Here is an 18,535-nt window from a genome sequence, read left to right on the forward strand (position 1 = left end):
CACTGCACTCCAGTCTGGGTGACAGAGTGAGACTCCAACTTAAAAAAAAAAAAAAAAAGTCATTTCAGGGGAAACCCCTTTGGGTCCCCTCCCACTTTTCTGTCTTCTCAATAAATTCTGCTTTCTGGGGAAAAAAAAAAGTCACTTTGGCTGGGCTTGCTGGCTCAGCCTATAATCCCAGCACTTTGGGAGGCCAAGGTAAGTGGACTGCCTGATTGCCTGAGCCAGTGGGTTTGAGACTAGTCCAGGCAACTTGGCAAGACCTCGTCTCTACAATGAATCAAAAATTAGCCAGGCATGATAGGGTACACCTGTAGTTCTGGCTACTTGGAAAACTGAGGCGGAAGGATTGCCAGAACCCAGATCGACGCTGGGGTGGCCATGAGTGTGTCACTGAACTCTAGCCTGGGTGACGGAGTGAGACTCCAACACACACACACAAAAAATCAATTCAAGGTCAGGGTGGCCCAAGTTCAAACTCAAGCTGAAACTTAGGATGAGATATGGTCAGAATGCTGGTCCATCATAAGGATGAGGGCCAGGTCCACAGTCGTAACAAGGCTAGGGATTTAGGGACAGGGTCAAGGTTTTTTTAAGGTTAGAGTAACTCAAAAGCAGACTATCATCAGTGACAGAATTACTAAGGTCAAGGATGATTAAGAATGGATAAGATCAGCTCCAAGTTCAGTTATAAACTTAGGGCAAGACATGGCCAAGACAATGTTTACAGTTGGTTTCAGATTCAACTTTAGGGCCATGAAAAGCATCAAGGTGATTACTGGGTTCAATATCATAGTCAAAATTAGCTGGGCATCGTAGCATGCACCTGTAGTTTCAGCTACTTGGAAGACTGAGGCAGAAGTATCATCGGAGCCCAGCAGGTTGATGCTGGAGTGGCTGGGAGGTTGCCACTGCACTCCAGCCTGGGCAATGGAGTGAGACTCCAACTCAAAAAAAAAAAAAAGTCATAGTCAAGGTCAGTTTCAAGGACAAATTAAAAACGAAGGCAAAACATGAACATGGTAATGGTGAGGATGAAGACAAAGGTAGGACTCAGGGCCAGATTCAAATTCAAGATCAAGTTCATGGTTATTTCATGTTAAGGTCAGGATGACAGTGTATGAGATTTAAGATAAGGGTCATGATAAAGTTAAAAGACAAAGTTAAAAAGGGTAAGATATGTTCAGGATGATGGTCAAGGTCAGGACACACAGGGGTCAGTTTCGAAGTTAATTCAGTGTCACTTCAAGAGGGATCGTGGTCAGGATGATCATTAGTATAAGAAAAACAAGATTAGGGTCAAGGAAAAGTCCAAGGGTAGAATCAGAGAGATGTTGGAAGGATGACAAGATTAGGACAAGGGTCAATTTCAAGGTAATGATCAAGTTCAGTGTCAAGATAAGCACTGACTTTGGTCAACATGCCAGCATCAGGTTCAAGGTCAGTCTCAAGGTAAAGCTCAGGTTTCTTCCAAGGCTGCATTAAACATCAATGTGACATTTTAGTGTTAAATTCAGGTCAAAGTTAAGGTCAACCTTAAAATTAGGCAACTCATGATGACTATGAGTAGGGTAGGGACCGGGTCAGGGTCAGTTCCAAGGTAATTTCAAAGCCAGGGCAGGTCAAAGTCATACTTGTGGTAAAAGTAGAGTTTAAGTGCAAGTTAATTTAAAATTAAGGTTAGAGTCAAAAAGAGGAATCAGGTTCAAAGTCAAGGTCATTAGAAGATCATGGTCTAGATCAAGTCCAAGTTCAAAGTCAAAATTCAACATGGGCAAGGAAATGGATGGGTTTGGGAGGGTAGTCAGAATCCATTTCAAGGTCAGGATCAAGGCCAATGTGAGGTTCAGAAAGATTTTCTGAGCCATGATAAAGGTAAGAGTCGGGTTCAACATTAAGGTCAAATTCATGTTCAAGGTCAGACTAGGGATAAAGTCATGGGTCCAGTAGATTGTGTCTGGGTCAAAAATCAGTCAACTAAGGTGAAAGTAAATTCAGCAATATATATGTACCCCAAAGTAGGCTCTTACTGAGAGTTTGAGTCAATTAGGATAAGTTTAATTTGTGGCAATAAAAAGCCACAATAGTACAAGCAATCTCAGTCTCATCCGTTTCATGTAACTCTTAAATGCATGTTGTGTTAACTGAGATGATGTTTAAGCACTCCTCTCTAGGCACATTCTTACTGTGAGGTAGAGTGAGCTAAAACTGCATCTATTTAGTGCTATTGGAAGGCATAGACATTTATCTCAAAGGTAAAATCTTATTGCTGATTAATGTTAACCAACATGAACACAAACAATGCAATACATTGTTTATACAATACAAATACTCCGTATTTGTGCACAGTTCAGTCTCAACTATTACCTCTTACTGTGGTTAAACCAAATATAGATGAACACTATACCATTTAGGAATATAATATGAAATCAAGCACAGCCATTAGGCTCTGATGGGACATAAGACTGACTAGTTTCAAGTCAGAGAGAAAGGTTCATTGTCATGGTAGAGTTCAATGAAAACTGCAGTCAGGAGGTCTGTCAGATTCAAGGTAATTTCAAGAGAGCTCATGGTTAGGGTGATCATCAGTGACAAGATGAAGGTGAAGATTAGGGCCAAAGTCAGTTAATCTCAAAGTCATATTCTTAGTGAATGGTGAGAGAACTAGAATGAATGTCAGGAGTTTGAATGAGAATACCTATTAGTACAACAAACTCAAGCATTCTTCTCAAAACCAACTCTTCATAGCTTATTGGAGGAAACAGATGAAAGTAAGCACAGCAACACACTCACGAGACAGAGCAAGTTGGAATCCAACTGAGTAGTACTGCTGAAACATGTGTATGACTACAACAAACTCATTCATAAAATCTTCTCAAAAGTACCTTCTCATCACTTGTTAGAGCAAACTGAGATGAATGTAAACACAGCAACACACACCCATTTCAATTTACATCGAGGCAAACACAAAGGAACCCGAGGAATCTATTAATGCAAACTCAGTTCCACACTTTCTTCTCAAAAGTAAATTCTTACTGCTTGTTGCAGTAAACTGACATGTTTGTCTCAAAAGCACATGCTTATGGGGACTCTAGGAATTAGAAAAGACTCCGTATTTGTGCACAGTTCAGTCTCAGCTATTACCTCTTACTGTGGTTAAACCAAATATAGATGAACACTATACCATTTAGGAATATAATATGAAATCAAGCACAGCCATTAGGCTCTGATGGGACATAAGACTGACTAGTTTCAAGTCAGAGAGAAAGGTTCATTGTCATGGTAGAGTTCAATGAAAACTGCAGTCAGGAGGTCTGTCAGATTCAAGGTAATTTCAAGAGAGCTCATGGTTAGGGTGATCATCAGTGACAAGATGAAGGTGAAGATTAGGGCCAAAGTCAGTTCAAGGCCAAAGCCAAGATTAAAATTAAGGCAAGATAGTTAGGCTTGGTGGTGTGTGCCTGTAGTTCCAGCAACTTGGAAGGCTGAGGTGGAAGGATCACCTGAGCCCAGCAGGTCAAAGCTGCGGTGGCCATAAGCGTTCCATTGTATTCTAGCCTCAGTGACAGAGTGAGACTCCAACTCAAAAAAAGAAAAAAAAACTAGGGTGAGATATGGTAAGGACAATGGTTGAAATCAGGGTCAATTCAAAGACTATATCTGGGCAACCCCTTTGGGTCTCCTCCCACTGTGGGAGCTTTTCTCTCCTCTCAATAAACTCTGCTTTAAAAAAAACAAACAAACTATATCCACCTCAAGTTAAGGCAGGTTAATGTCAAGATGATCAGTTTTAGGATGAGAGTCAAGATCAGAGACCAAGGTTCATTTTGATGTCAACTTCAAGATCAGGACCAAAGGAACACAATCAGAATAGTAGCCTGATTTGTGGAAGTGAGCGATCACAACAGGGGTCCACAAACTATGGCTCCGTCACTGGGCCCCAAGCTGAAAAGGACTCTGCTCCTCCAGATGCCAGATCATACCCAGTAAGGCCTAGCACAAAATACAGGACCAAAGAAGACCAGTCAGGGCAGAGTCGTAGCTGTGGATGAGCTCTCACTGTGTAGGATCTGAGCTTCTAAGAATGCTATTTTTAACAAATGAAGTATGTGCCAAGGGGAGGCATAAACAAAGAAAGCAGCTGTGGAGCCTGAGAAGTAGAAGGGTAGAGAAGTGTAGCAATTGTAGAACTCAAGATGTAAGTCAGGGAAGCACTTTTGCAAAACCTAAGCTGACCCACTGGCTGAACCACTACTATTTTATTAAATCATTTCTAGTTGCATCTATTCAGTTCCAGCTGGTGACTTAGATATGATGGAATACAACAGGGTCCTGCTGCCAAATCTTCCTCTCTTGTGAAAATGCAGTATTTTATAGTATCTTAGTGTTACCAACTAGGTCAATTAAAAACAAAGCACATAACACATGGCTAGGTTAGCGTTACAACTACATGCTATGCACGGCCCACGGGCTACCAGCAGTTTGTAATGGCTCCTCTAAAGGGACGCTGTCTTCTCCATCGCGTGTCTCCACCCCCAACACAATGATTAAAAATTAAAACCCCCCAAAATAGGGACTGGATCCGAGAAGGCCTTTCTGTCTCAAAGCACCACACATGCCCATTTAAGGAGGGCTCTTTTGCTTGATAAAGCACTGGCTATGACTAGTAATGTGGTCTTTACTGAGACAGGGCTCTGAAAGGAAAAAAAAGACAGGGCAAAGGCAGATAATCTTTGTTCTTGTTAAATTTTATTGGCATCACGTTCATCTCTTTACAGAAGAACTCAGCCCACACCCTAGAATGTAGACCTCTGGAAAAAGGGGAAGTGCTCCGTTAAGCAAGCTACAACGCAGGGGCAGATCCTAGGAAGGGAGCAGAACTGCCAGGGTTCCAACCAAAGAAACAGATGAATTACTAGTGGGTAATGTAGGGGAGACGGGTGGGGAAAAGGAGAAAAACGTCTGCTAACCTAAGGATACCACAACCCTGAAAGGAGCGCCTTCTAGAACAAAGGTAAAATCACTAGGACAGATCTGTTAGGGTTTTCCTTTTCCTCTTAGAGTAGGATGCTGATCTAATAGGGCAGTTTTGAAATATGGAACAAGAAAAAAAGTGAGAATTTTAATTTACGAAATAACAGCCATTTATCCATTGCACACATCACTGTATTATGCAAATCAACCTTTTGGAAAATTTAGACACAGAAGGGAATTAGACAGTTTTCCCCCTGGAGAGATGAAAAGCTTTTTGGCTCTTAAGTCTTTGATAAAAGGCGTACATAATTCTTGTGTCTACTGTACAGAATACTGCCACTAGCTGGATTTCCCAGTTCTGAGTCATTAATACTCTGCAATCCAGACAGGGTTCAACCCTCCATCTTACACGCCTGCATTACAGGACTTAAACACATAATCCAAGAATTTCTTACACTAATTTATACATTTTTAATTGGTTGCATATATTAACATGTACTATAAGATTCTTTTCTAAGAAGCATTACATAATAAATGGATACTGTAAAAAGATCTGATTAGTTAAAAGTAACAAGCATTAACAGATACATACAAAACTCAGCCTGATCAGACTGGGTGTGAGCCTGTAACGAAGCATGGGGCACCAGCCTTCCCAAGGGGTAGCCTTCAAGGGGGAAAGAGGAGGGCAGGGAAGGGAGTAAAAAGACCACAAGACCGTTAAAAAAAAAATCAGGTAACTAATTAGACACAGATTAACTGTAAACAGTTCTCTCTCTCTCCAGTAGACAAAAAGAATGAGCTTCCAATGCCGACTCCACATCAGAACAATTTCTACAGCTGGCCTGTCCTGCCACCACACACACAGGTTCATGTGGTAGGTGGGCAGACCCCAAGGAGCCATCACAGGCATGGGCTGGAGTTTGCTTGCATCAGATGTGTGTGTGTGTGTGTGTGTGTGTGTGTGTGTGTGTGTGTGTGTGTGTGTGTGTGTGTGTGTGAGATGTCTGGGGCATGACTGTGTTTGGTGGGGTTTCTTTTGGCAGCTGGATGTGAGAGATCAATTTATGTTTTGTTTGGAAGAGAAGGGGGCTTGTGTTGAAGGCCTACGTGTGTTCTTGGTTTGTGAAGGACTCTGTGCTCTACTCTCACTGCCCCTTCAGCAACTGCAGCTTTCTGCTGAGGCCTTGGCCCGGTCATTCTTGTCCAGTTTGATGGGTTCAGGGAATTCATTATACAGCTCCACCTCCGTTTCCTGGACAGGGAGAGAGAGAAAGACTGGTTAGCTCAGGGCACAGGGGCATTTCAGTCTTCATCTCTGGTCCTTTCTGCCCAGGAAGGGCATACTCGTCAACATGAAAAGAAAGTCCCCCAGGAGGAGCAGCAGTCTGTACTGAGCATTCAGGACAGAAGCGACAGGATGTTCTCGATCCGATCACAATCTGGTGGCTCCTGGACCACACCTATCCAGATGCTTTCTATATGTTCTACATAGTTGCCATCACTTACAAGGACTTCAATATGGTCTAGATGTCTGGCTTCTCTTAAAGATTTGGTAACTCTCAGCCAGTTTGAACGAGGCGACATGGCTGGAGCTGGGTGTGAGCTGCCCTAGTCTCCCCATCTCCACTCAGTTTTCTGGACCAATGGCGTATGGTCTATTTTGGTTTTCTTACAAAGGTTGGAGAGAGCTTTGTTTCCCAAATGCTGTAGGCATAGAAACACAGCTGTGGATGAATTTTATCACCATCTGTGGTGAGATCAGAGTAGATGGTCATTTTAGTGGGACTTTTGCTAAATTAACATGTTTCAAGTGAGAAGCAGTATTCTACTTTTGGGTGCAGGAAACAACTTGTCACTTAAACGCTGAGTACCTGTGTGCCAGGAGCTAGTGTAGGCTCTAGAGATAAAGGAGGAACTGTTTCTATTCATTAAAAGTTATCTAGGGGGCAGGTATGGTAGCTCACAACTGTAATCTCAGCATTCTAGGATGCTGAGATGGGAAGACTGGCTGAGCTCAGGAATTCAAGACCAGTCTGGACAACAAAGTGAGACCCAGGCTCTATCAAAAAAAAAAAAAAAAAAAAGCCAGGAGTGGTGCCTCACACTCGTAGTTCCAGCTATTCAGAAAGCTGAGGCAGGAGGATCACTTGAGCCCAGGAGTTTGAGGCTGCAGTGACCTATGAACATGCCACTGCACTCCAACGTGGGCAACAGAGTGAGACTCTGTCTCTTTAAAAAAGTTATCTAGGCCGGGCGCAGTGACTCAAGCCTGTAATCCCAGCACTCTGGGAGGTCGAGGCGAAAGGATTGCCCAAACCCACGGGTTCGACAACATGGTGAGACCTCATTTCTACAATAAATAAAAAAATTAGCTGGGCATGGTAGTGGGCGCCGTAGTTTCAGCTACTCGGAAGGCTGAGGCGGAAGGATTGCCTGAGCCCAGCAGGTCGACCCTGGGGTGGCCATGAGCATGCCACTGTACTCTAGTCTGGGTGATGGAGTGAGACTCCAACTAAAAAAAAAAAAAGTTATCTAGGAAATGTTATTCCATTCACAATAGCTATAAAAGTATAACACTAGCCCATGAGTTCTAGGTTGCATTGAGTTATGATCATGCCACTTCACTCCAACCTGGGCAACAGAGCAAGACTTCGTCTCATTTAGGTTTTTGAGTTATAACTCATATGCCATTAAGTGTACGATGCACTGGTTTTTAGTATATTCAGCAAGTTGGGCAACTATTAATACTAAGTCCAAAACACACTTATCACCCCCAAAAAGAAACTCTATGCCCATTAACAGTCCCTCTCCTCCCCTACACTATCCCCCTGGCTCCAGCAACCGCTGATCTACTTTCTGTCTCAGAAGACTTGCCTATCATTCTGGACAATTCACTGAAATGCAACCATACAACATGTAGTCTTTGCAACCAGCTTCTTTCACTTAATATCCACGTTGCAGTAGATATCAGTACTTCATTCCCGCTTATGGCTGAATGATATTCTAGTGCATGGGTAAACCACCTTTTGTTTATTTACTCATCAGTTGATGAACATTTGGGAATAGTAACGTTTTAGATTCTCACCGGTACCTAGGCGTACACTTCATATAAAAAGCAAAGGGTCTGATTATAAATCAATTATAGGCTGGTGCATGCCTGCAATCCTAGCTACTCAGCAGGCTAAGGCAGGAGGATCATCTGAGTCAAGAAGTTCAAGGCTTGCTTGGGTAACAAACACTACAAGGCCTCATCTCAATAAATAAATAAATCTTATAGAAGGATATAAAACAAATATAAAATTTTATATATATATATAAATTTATTTGTTTATTTATTTATTTTGAGTTGGAGTCTCACTCCGTCGCCCAGGCTGAAGTGCAGTGGGACACTCACGGCCACCCCAGAGTTGACCTGCTGGGCTCTGGTGATCCTTCTGCTTCAGCCTTCCAAGTAGCTGAAACTACAGGCGTGTGCTATTATGCTGGGCTAATTTTTTTTGATTGTAGAGACGAGGTCTCACCAAGTTGCCCAGGCTGGTTTCGAATTGCTCAAGCAATTCACTCGCCTCAGCCTCCCAAAGTGCTGGGATTACAGGCTGAGCCACCGAGCCCAGCCTAAAATAATATTATATACTGAATGTTTGTGTTCCTTCAAAATTTTTATGTTGAAGCTCTAACTCCCAGTGTGGTTGTATTTGCAGTAAGGTTAAATAAAATGAGGCCATAAGGGTGGGGCCCTGATCTGACAGAATTAGTGCTCTTATAAGACATGACCAGCAGCCAGGCTCGGTGGCTCAGCCTGTAATTCCGCGCCTTTGGGAGGCTGAGGTAAGTGGATTGCCTGAGCCCACGGGTTCAAGACTCGCCTGGGCAACTTGGCGAGACCTCATCTCTACATAAGTCAAAAAAAAAAATTAGCCGGGCGTGGCAGCACACGCCTGTAGTTCCAGCTACCTGGAAGGTTGAGGTGGAAGGATCGCTGGAGCCCAGCAGGTCGAGGCTGCGGTGGCTGGGAGTGGTCACTGCACTCCAGTCTGGGTGACAGAGTGAGACTCCAACTCAAAAAAAAAAAAAAAGACATGAGCAGCTTGGGCAAAAAAACAAGATCTCATCTCTATAAAAAAATTTTTAAAATTAGCCAGGTATGGTGGCACAAGTCTACAGATCCAGCTACTCAGGAGGCTGAAGCAAGGGGATCACTTGAGATCAAGGCTATGTCAAGCTATGTGCCACTGCACACTAGCCTGGGTGACAGAGAAAAGTCATGTGTTCTCTCTCTATGCATAGAGAAAGGTCATGTGAGGACACAGTGAGAAGACAGCAGTCTATAAGCCAGGAAGCATATCCTCACCAGAAACTGAATTTTCCAGCACCTTGATTGGAAACTTCTAGCCTCTAGAATGTGGGAAAATGATATGTCTGTTGTTTAAGCCACCCAGTCTTTGGTATTTTGTTATGGCAACCTGAGCAGACTAATAGAACAGCCATAGTGATAATGATATTCCAATCAAAATCTCAACAGTGCTTTGTTTGGGTTTTTTTTTTTTTTTTGAGTTGGAATCTCACTCCGTCGCCCAGGCTGGAGTGCAGTGGCACGCAAACTCACAGCAACCCGAGCATCGACCTTCTGGGCTCCAGTGATCCTTTCTCCTCAGCCTTCTGAGTAGCTGGAACTACAGATGGATGCTACCACGCCAGGCTATTTTTTATTTTATTGTAGAGACGAGGTCTTGCCAGGTTGCCTGGACTGGTCTTGAACTCGTGGGCCCAGGCAATCCTCTCACCTTGGCTTCCCAAAGTGCTGGGATTACAGGCTGAGCCACCGAGCCTGACCTGGAAGGGGAGATTTTAAGAGAAAAGGTGGAACTGAAACATTATTAGTTTAAATGGAAATGCCCCCAAAATACAAAAGAGTATAGTGAGGGAAGCCTGCCTGAACAGGCAGTCAAATCAAGATGGTCTAGGCAAAGGAACATGGACATCACCAGAACGGACTGGGGAGACCAGAAATAGATCCCAAAATACATGAACATTTCATACAACAAAAGTCATGAGTCAATTCAGTAAGGTTTATTTAACAACAGACTATTACTATTTGAAACTGGCTATGTCTCTGAAAGAAAAAGGCAAGTCCCTATTTTCTGCCAAAACCTAAAATAAACTCCAGGTGAATTAAAGACAAATGTAAACTAAACACAGGAACACCAGAAATGTAAAATGACATCCCTGAATAAAAAATTACTTTTTTCCTATGGCTAAAGGATATAAAAAGACAATAGAGTTGGAAAAATCACTTGTAATGTAGGTAAAGTTAAATTCAATTCAACAAGTGCTCATGTGAACTGACAAGTGACCAGCCAAGTGCTATGTATTTGTCATCCACAGCAGTGAAAATTCAAATGCCCAAGCCCCAGGGAGGGGGGGGGCTCAGAGGAAGTGGCAACCATGAAGATGTTGTCTGACACACCCAAAGATTGGCATAAGTGTCAAAAGAGTTACAGATGACACCTACTGTAGAGCTAGGATTTGAATTTAAGTTTATTTGCTTCTTAAATAGAAGCAGTAATCTGATCAGAGGCCTCCTATTGGCCTGATCTCCAACAGCCTGCAAAGAGAAAAAGAGATGAAACATGATTTTAATTTTCACTGCCCCCACATCTTTAAGATTATTCATAAAAAAGCGTAATTTCTGGAAGCTTAAGCAGAACATGTTATAACCTTCCCAGGTTAAGACAGATTTTTCTGGCTCTATAGAAAATACTTGGCTAGGAAAGAGGATTAAGGATAGGTGGCCAGGTAGGGGCTGGGCCAATGATCAGGCTGGGGCTGGGCCAATGGTCAGATATCACTGGAGGGGCTGGACAGCTGTGGAAAGTTACCTGTTTAAGTGCATTCCGTGCAATTGTCTGGAATGCCTGCTCCACATTGATGGCCTCCTTGGCACTGGTCTCAAAGTAGGGAATGTTGTTTTTGCTGTAGCACCAGGCCTGTGCCCGCTTTGTGGCCACCTGAAATAAGCAGCAGGGCATACAAGTGTTCATTATAGAAGCAGCTAGTACTGATTAAATCATCCCCCATCCCCCCCCTCCCCCCAAGGACTGTGGCCCCTGGTCTACAGGAGGCACAGGTAAGGAAATGGGCTTGGGGAATGATGGGATGGGGAAGACCTGCAGGTTTGCCTAAGGCATTCCTGCTGGCTATGCTCAGTACAGCTAAGATTCAAATGTAAAGCCTGTCTCTGTCTCTAGCCCATACCTTCTGACCCTAAATTATATTTAAAGGCAGTTTGTGAAGGGTAAATAAGAAGCCAGTCTAGGAAGAAATGAATTATCTCTCCTGGGACCTCAGAGATCTCAGCACAGAAACTGCCTGGCAGCATGGCCTTACTTAGGGTTTTCAGTCCCTTCCTCATTACTGCTAATGTCACATCACCCATGCCACACCAAGTGTCAAAGAATTCTGCAGCTCTCTCTGACACTCTTGCCATTTACACATCCTTATCCCTTCCCCAACCCCCAGCCCATTTACAGCCAAGAGACAAGGACTAAATCACTTAGGAAGGGAAAAAAAAGAGATCAATGGTCAGAGATAAATCTGGCTGTAACTAATGAATGAGTCTACATTTCAAACATAAATGCTACTTGAAACTATACCAGAGCAGTTCCACTCAAAGTCAAAGCAATCTTCTGCACACATGGCAATCCAGGCAGGGCCTGGAGACGCTGGGAATGACAAAATTGAATCCTTCCTTCAAGTGCAGAAAGGGAACTGAAGCACAGCCAGCTGGGGACTTAAACCAGGTCACCTGGGCCCTGGTCCTCAAAGGCAGCTGGCCTGAAGGGCTGGTTGAGAGTAACCAACACTTCTACTGGCACCTTTCAAAGTCGCTCTGAGCTGACCAGACAACCCACCACATTCACAAAGCACCTGCGGGGCAGATGTCTGGGAGGGTTCCCACCATCTTTAATACTTACTTGTCTATTTTCGAGGTCAATCTTGTTTCCCAACACAACAAAGGGGAAGTTTTCAGGATCCCGCGGACTGGCCTGGATGAGAAACTCATCTCTCCAGCTATCAAGAGTTTTGAATGTGTTGGGGGCAGTCACGTCAAATACCAGAACGCAGCAGTCTGCACCTCTGTAGAAGGCCACACCAAGAGACTGGAACCGTTCCTGTCCTGCTGTATCCCAGATCTGTGAGAGACAAAAACATTTAATCCTTGAGAAAACGCTAGGCAGTGTTAGGAGTGTGAATGGGGGAGGGGTGTGCCAAAAAAAATGGGCTGGATTGGGGGGCCATTCACAAAGACAAGTGACTCCAGAGCTCAGGAAGCAGATTTCAGTATACCAAAGTATCCAAAACATCCCTGACAAATAGTGGAAGTATGTGTGTACTTATGAGGGGGTGACACTGAGTCTGATCTCCGGGTGCTAGAAATTTTTTATACCTTGATGCAGATAGTGATCATGTGGGTGGATACATATGAAAAATCTGAACTGCAAACTTAAGACTTGGGTACTCTGGAAACTTTCTGGGAGTGACGGAAATAGTAATGGAATGACACACTTCAAACTATGCATTTTACTGTATGTAAAGTTTACCTAAACAACAAAACGATTGGTATATTTTATTTATATTAGACCTCAATTAAAAAACAAAACAGCCAGGCTCGGTGGCTCAGCCGTAATCCCGTGCCTTTGGGAGGCTGAGGTGAGTGGATTGCCTGAGCCCGTGGGTTCGAGACCCGCCTGGGCAGCGAGACCTCATCTCTACAATAAATCAAAAAATCAGCCGGGCGTGGTAGCGCATGCCTGTAATTCCAGCTACTTGGAAGGCTGAGGCGGAAGGATCGCCGGAGCCTAGCAGGCGAGGTTGTGGTGGCCGGGAGCGGCCACTGCACTCCAGTCTGGGCGACAGAGTGAGACTCCAACTCAAAAAAAAAAAAAAAAAAAAAAAAAAATCAGCCTGGCGTGGCAGCACATGCCTGTAGTTCCGGCTACTCGGAAGGCTGAGGCGGAAGGATCGCCGGAGCCCAGCAGGTGGAGGCTGCGGTGGCCAGGAGCGGCCACTGCACTCCAGTCTGGGCAAAAGAGTGAGACTCCAACTTAAAACAAACAAACAAACAAAACAAAAACTCTAACAGGAGGAGATCAAGACAGAGACGATGAGAACACACACTAAAGACTAAACCATGTATGACTGACCAGCTCAAAGATCCTCATGTCATTCACTGCCACATTAGGTTTAAGAGCAAGGCTGATTTCCTCACTGCCTACCTCTTTAACAGCCACTCAGACATAACCAGGCGGATGTGTTGATGGCTTAGATGTAAAGATGAAGGGCAACATAAGGAAAGTAAAAACAGACAACTACTCCTATAAAGAGAAAGCTGAAAAGAATGTTTTAAAACCAGAACTTAAATCTAGGCTTTAGCCGGGCTTGGTGGCTCAGCCTGTAATCCCGCGCCTTTGGGAGGCAGAGGTGAGTGGATTGCCTGAGCCCGCGGGTTTGAGACCCACCTGGGCAACATGACGAGACCTCATCTCTACAATAAATCAAAAATTAGCCGCGTGTGGTAGCGCACGCCTGTAGTTCCAGCTACTTGAAGGCGGAGGCGGAAGGATCACCGGAGCCGAGCGGTGGCCGGGAGCGGCCACTGCACTCCAGTCTGGGTGACAGAGTGAGACTCCAACTCAAAAAAAAAAAATATAAAACAAATAAAATAAATAAATCTATGCTTTGACAGATTAAAAAAAAATTATCATTAGGGAAGTAACACTGTTATTATGTGAACACTTGAAAAATAAACAAAAGCAAAAGCCAAAAAAAGACGTGGCACCCTCCCACCAATGGATCCTCATGAGCTCATATCTCCTTCTAATCATCTATGTCGTTAGTTTTCTGGAGCTGAAGTCTATGCTGCACACCTCTCCACATCCCTCCATCTTCCCCAATACAGCACAATACTCTGTCCAGCAACATGGAGGGGAGTGGGTGACCTGGGAAAGCATGTGCACTGGGCTTTGCTGCTGTCAACAAACTCAGAAAACAAACTCAGCGAACCACCCATTCCTGTTTTCAAAAAACTACTGCTGCCAATTTCCCATAATTATAAATAACTCAGTAATGAACATTATACTGATGAGTTTTTTAAACAATATATACTATAGAGCTCTTTCTGTATTTCAAATGGCTTTTTTTTTTTTGAGTTGAAGTCTTACTCTGTTGCCCAGGCTGAAGTGCAGTGGCATGCTCACAGTCATGGCAGCTTTGACTTGCTGGGCTCAGGCAATCCTTCTGCCTCAGCCTTCCAAGTAGTGGGAACCAAAGGCGCAGACTACCATGCCCGGCTAATTTTTTGATTTATTGTAGAGACAAGGTCTCACCAAGTTGTCCAGGCTGGTCTCAAACCCCTGAGCTCAGTCAATCCTCTTGCTCTGGCCTCCCAACTTGCTGGGATTACAGGTTTGAGCCACCAAGCATAGCTTCAAATGGCTTCTTTAAGACGGAATCCTACAAGTGGAATTACGTAAGAACTCTACTACTCTTAGGTATAATCAAATGGGTATTTAAAACTCAGATAAAAGAGATGGCAAATACATTAAAAAGAAAAGCTGAAAAATTGAGTATTTATACCTGGCAAGTTTCCAAAATTAATTTAACTTTAATTTAACAAAAGTAAAATTCATCTATCAAAAAAAAGTTATAGTCCTATGGCTTATTTATCTTTTAAGTTTTTAAATATTTTATTTTATTTTTTAGAGAGGAAGTCTCACCAAGGTGCCCAGGCTGGACTCAAACCCATGGGCTCAGGCAATCCTCTCACTTCGGCCTCCCAAAGTGCTGGGATTACAGGCGTAAGCCATTGCACCCAGCCTAACTTTATGAATATTTTAATTGAGATATTTTATTTTCTACATTCAAAATTATACCAGACAAAATTAAGAACTTCGCAGCAACTTGTATGGACTTAAGAGTCTACAATACTGAGTGATCTATCACAGAAAAAAATAACTGAGTACCACATGTTCTCAGTCACAAGTGGACCCTGAACAATTATTATAATACCATAAGAAAGGGATTGGCAGCAGTGGAAAACTGCTGGGGAATGGGGGGGACACCTGATCTCAAATCAGGTGAAGTGGGGACCAAAGTGAGGCCCTAACTTCACCTTTACAATGACCATTTATATACCTAACCCTGAATTGTTTCCCACATCTTTTTTTTTTGAGTTGGAGTCTCACTCTGTCGCCCAGACTGGAGGGCAGTGGCTGCTCCCGGCCACCGCAGCCTTGACCTGCTGGGCTCCTGCGATCCTTCCGCCTCAGCCTTCCAAGTAGCCGTAATTACAGGCATGTGCTACCACGTCCGGCTGATTTTTTTTATTTATTGTAGAGATGAGGTCTCGCTGCCCAGGCGGGTCTCGAACCCGCGGGCTCAGGCAATCCACTCACCTCAGCCTCCCAAAGGCGCGGGATTACAGGCTGAGCCACCGAGCTCAGCTATCTTTTTTTTTTTGAGTTGGAGTCTCACTCTGTTGCCCAGGCTGGAGGCCAGTGGCATGCTCCCGGCCACCGCAGCCTCGACCTGCTGGGCTCTGGCAATCCTTCCGCCTCAGCCTTCCAAGTAGCTGGAACTAGAGGCGTGCGCTACCATGTCCAGCTAATTTTTTGATTTATTGCAGAGATGAGGTCTCGCCAAGTTGCCTGGGCTGGTCTCGAACCAGCGGGCTCAAGCAATCCACTCACCTAGGCCTCTCAAAGTGCGGGATTACAGACTGAGCCACTGAGCCCGGCTGTACCCCACATCTTTAAAATAAAAATTATAAAGGTCGGGCTCGGTGGCTCAGTCAATAATCCCAGCACTTTGGAAGGCCCAGGTGAGAGGATGGTCTGAAATCAGGGGTTTGAGATCATCCTGGGCAACTTGGTGAGCCCTCATCTCTACAATAAATCACAAAAACTAGCCAGGTGTGGTGACAAGTGTCTGTAGTTCCAGCTATTTGGAAGGCTGAGGTGGAAGGATTGCCTGAGTCCAGTGGGAAGAGGCTGCCGTGGCTATGAGCATGCCACGGTACTCCAGCCTGGGTGACAAGAGTGAGACTTTAACTCAAAAGTAAAATAAAATAAAATTATACCTATATATCTTTCCACTACTCTGATGTGACAAAAACTGATGCTGCTATTTATGTATTTTTTGAGCCAGGGTCCCCCTCTATAACTCAGGCTAGAGTGCAATAGCACAATCACAGCTCATCATAGCCTTGAACTTCTGGTACTCAGGTGATCCTTCTGCCTCAGCCTCCAGAGTAGCTGGGGTTACAGGTATGAGCCACTGTGCCCAGCTAGCAATGCCATTTTAATCCTCTGTACTAAGAGACATCGTGCAGATCACCTACCAGCAACTTGACCACATTAAGAATTAGTGAAAAACAAATTACTTCATATTAAATATTATAGTGTTAGAGTCAATTATTTTACTGTAATGATATTTGGCTTATAAAGGAATTTTGGACATTGAGGAACTATTTATGACAAAAAAAAAAAATCAAAAATTTTTAATTTTTTTTTTGAGTTAGAGTCTCACTGTCGCCTAGACTAGAGTGCAGTGGCCGCTCCCGGCCACCTCAGCCTCAACCTGCTGGGCTCCGGGGATCCTTCCGTCTCAGCCTTCCAAGTAGCTGGAACTACAGGCGCACACTACCATGCCCGGCTAATTTTTTGAAAAATCAAAATTTTATCTTATATTTTTCTACTTCAATCTGCCTTCAACTAAAAAAGTCTCCTTCTTTTAGGACTACAATAACTTGCTTACCTATCTTTTTAAGTTATACCATATGATACAAAGGGTATACCCACAGCTGCCTTTCTTTCTTTCTTTCTTTTTTTTTGTTTTGAGTTGGAGTCTCACTCTGTCGCCCAGACTGGAGTGCAGTGGCCGCTCCTGGCCACCGCAGCCTAGACCTGCTGGGCTCTGGCGATCCTTCCGCCTCAGCCTTCCGAGTAGCCGGAATTACAGGCGCGTGCTACCACGCCCGGCTGATTTTTTGATTTATTGTAGAGATGAGGTCTTGCTGCGCAGGCAGGTCTCGAACCCGCGGGCTCAGGCAATCCCCTCACCTCAGCTTCCCAAAGGCGCGGGATTACAGGCTGAGCCACCGAGCCCGGCTCCCTTTAAATTTTTTATGTATACTTGATTCCTTCTAAAATACTAATTGATTCCCAGCGTCTGTAACTTAAAAAACAACACAGCAGTCAATAATCTCCCGTAAATATTAGATGACACAGTTCCAATCTTTGTTTTACTACTTTGGAAGTCAGGTATTCTTAATATTAGGGTCATGACTGTAAAATAGATACATGCATAGTATAAAAGTGTTCTTCCTTCAGACCTTTTTTCATGAAATCACTTTCTTCCTGACTGAAGTATATCGTTTAGAACTTCTGCCACTAGCACTGAAGAATTTATTCTTTCATTCAGGAGGGTATTTTTTTTTTTTTTTTTTTGAGATGGTGTTTCACTCTGTCACCCAGGCTGGAGTGCAGTGGCATGCTCAGGGCCACCACAGCCTCGACCTGCTGGGCTCAGGTGATCTTCCCACCTCAGCCTTCCAAGTAGCAGGAACCATAGGCATGCACCACCATGCTTGGCTAATTTTTTGATTTACTGTAGAGATGAGGTCTCACCAAGTTGCTCAGCCTGGTCTCAAACCCCTGGACTCAGGCACTTCTCTGGCTTCTGCCTCCCAAAGTGCTAGGATTACAGGAATGAGCCACCGCACCTGGCCCAGGAGGGTGTTTTCAGTAGAAACAGAATATTGTGCTGTTTCTTTCTGAATATAGCCTAGCACCTGCTGGGCTCTGCTACTGCCAAGTCACCTGGCTGTCTCACTACTATGTCTTTCAAGTTCATCTTGTTCTCTGGGTACTTTTAAGTCTTTTTTTTTAAATTCACTATAATTCATGCTCATTTCTTTTTATCTTTCTTGGAATTTGACCTTCCTGAGTCTGTGGATTGGTGCCATACCAGTTCTGGAAAATTCTCAGCAAATGATAACTCTGATATTCTCTCTTTACATCTCCTGAGACTGATTAAAAAGTAGGCCCAATCTTCTTACTGAATCTTGTGTTTACCTCTCTTTTGTATTTAGTGTCATTTCTTTTTTCCAATGCTTTTCTGGTATGGCTAATCTGCTGCTAAACTATTTTCTAAATTTCCAAATTATGATTACTATGCTTCATGTTTACAGGTTCTGTTATTTGTGTTTTCTCCCCCAAATCTATGTTGCCTATTAGTTTCTTCTCTGTAGATACAAGAGTGCCTTATTTATTCATTTAGTTAGGGTCTCACTTCGTCACCCAGGCTTGGGTGCAAAGGCAAGTCATGGCTCACCACAGCCTTAATCTCCTGGGTTCAGGCAATCTTTCTGCCTCAGACTCCCAAGTAGCTGAGACTACAGGTGCACACCATCTCACTTGGCTAATTTTTTAACTTTTTGTAGAGGCAAGGTCTTGTTATGTTGCCCAAGTTTACCTTCTTACAAAAAAAAAAAAAAAAAAAA

General features: G+C 43.8%; 1 protein-coding gene and 1 pseudogene across 3 annotated transcripts in view; one reads left to right on the forward strand and one right to left on the reverse strand.

Annotated features, from left to right (window-relative positions):
* Window positions 1-4,838, forward strand: part of LOC103270705 — a 10,577-nt pseudogene extending 5,739 nt beyond the window's left edge.
* Window positions 4,730-18,535, reverse strand: part of RAB7A (RAB7A, member RAS oncogene family) — an 85,200-nt gene continuing 71,394 nt past the window's right edge. For 2 of the 3 annotated variants that reach the window (XM_008068224.1, XM_021717329.1), the window contains 3 exons: window positions 11,949-12,167; window positions 10,854-10,982; window positions 4,730-6,226 (listed from right to left, as the gene is read on the reverse strand). In XM_008068224.1, coding sequence (XP_008066415.1) covers window positions 6,131-6,226; window positions 10,854-10,982; window positions 11,949-12,167 — 444 coding nt within the window. In that variant the 3' untranslated portion in view covers window positions 4,730-6,130. The remainder of the gene's footprint in view (window positions 6,227-10,853; window positions 10,983-11,948; window positions 12,168-18,535) is intronic. The other variant, XM_021717334.1, reaches the window with a different exon arrangement.

Source organism: Carlito syrichta, unplaced genomic scaffold (assembly GCF_000164805.1).
Source record: "Carlito syrichta isolate Samal-C Ts95f unplaced genomic scaffold, Tarsius_syrichta-2.0.1 Scaffold107984, whole genome shotgun sequence".
NCBI classification, from domain to species: domain Eukaryota; kingdom Metazoa; phylum Chordata; class Mammalia; order Primates; family Tarsiidae; genus Carlito; species Carlito syrichta.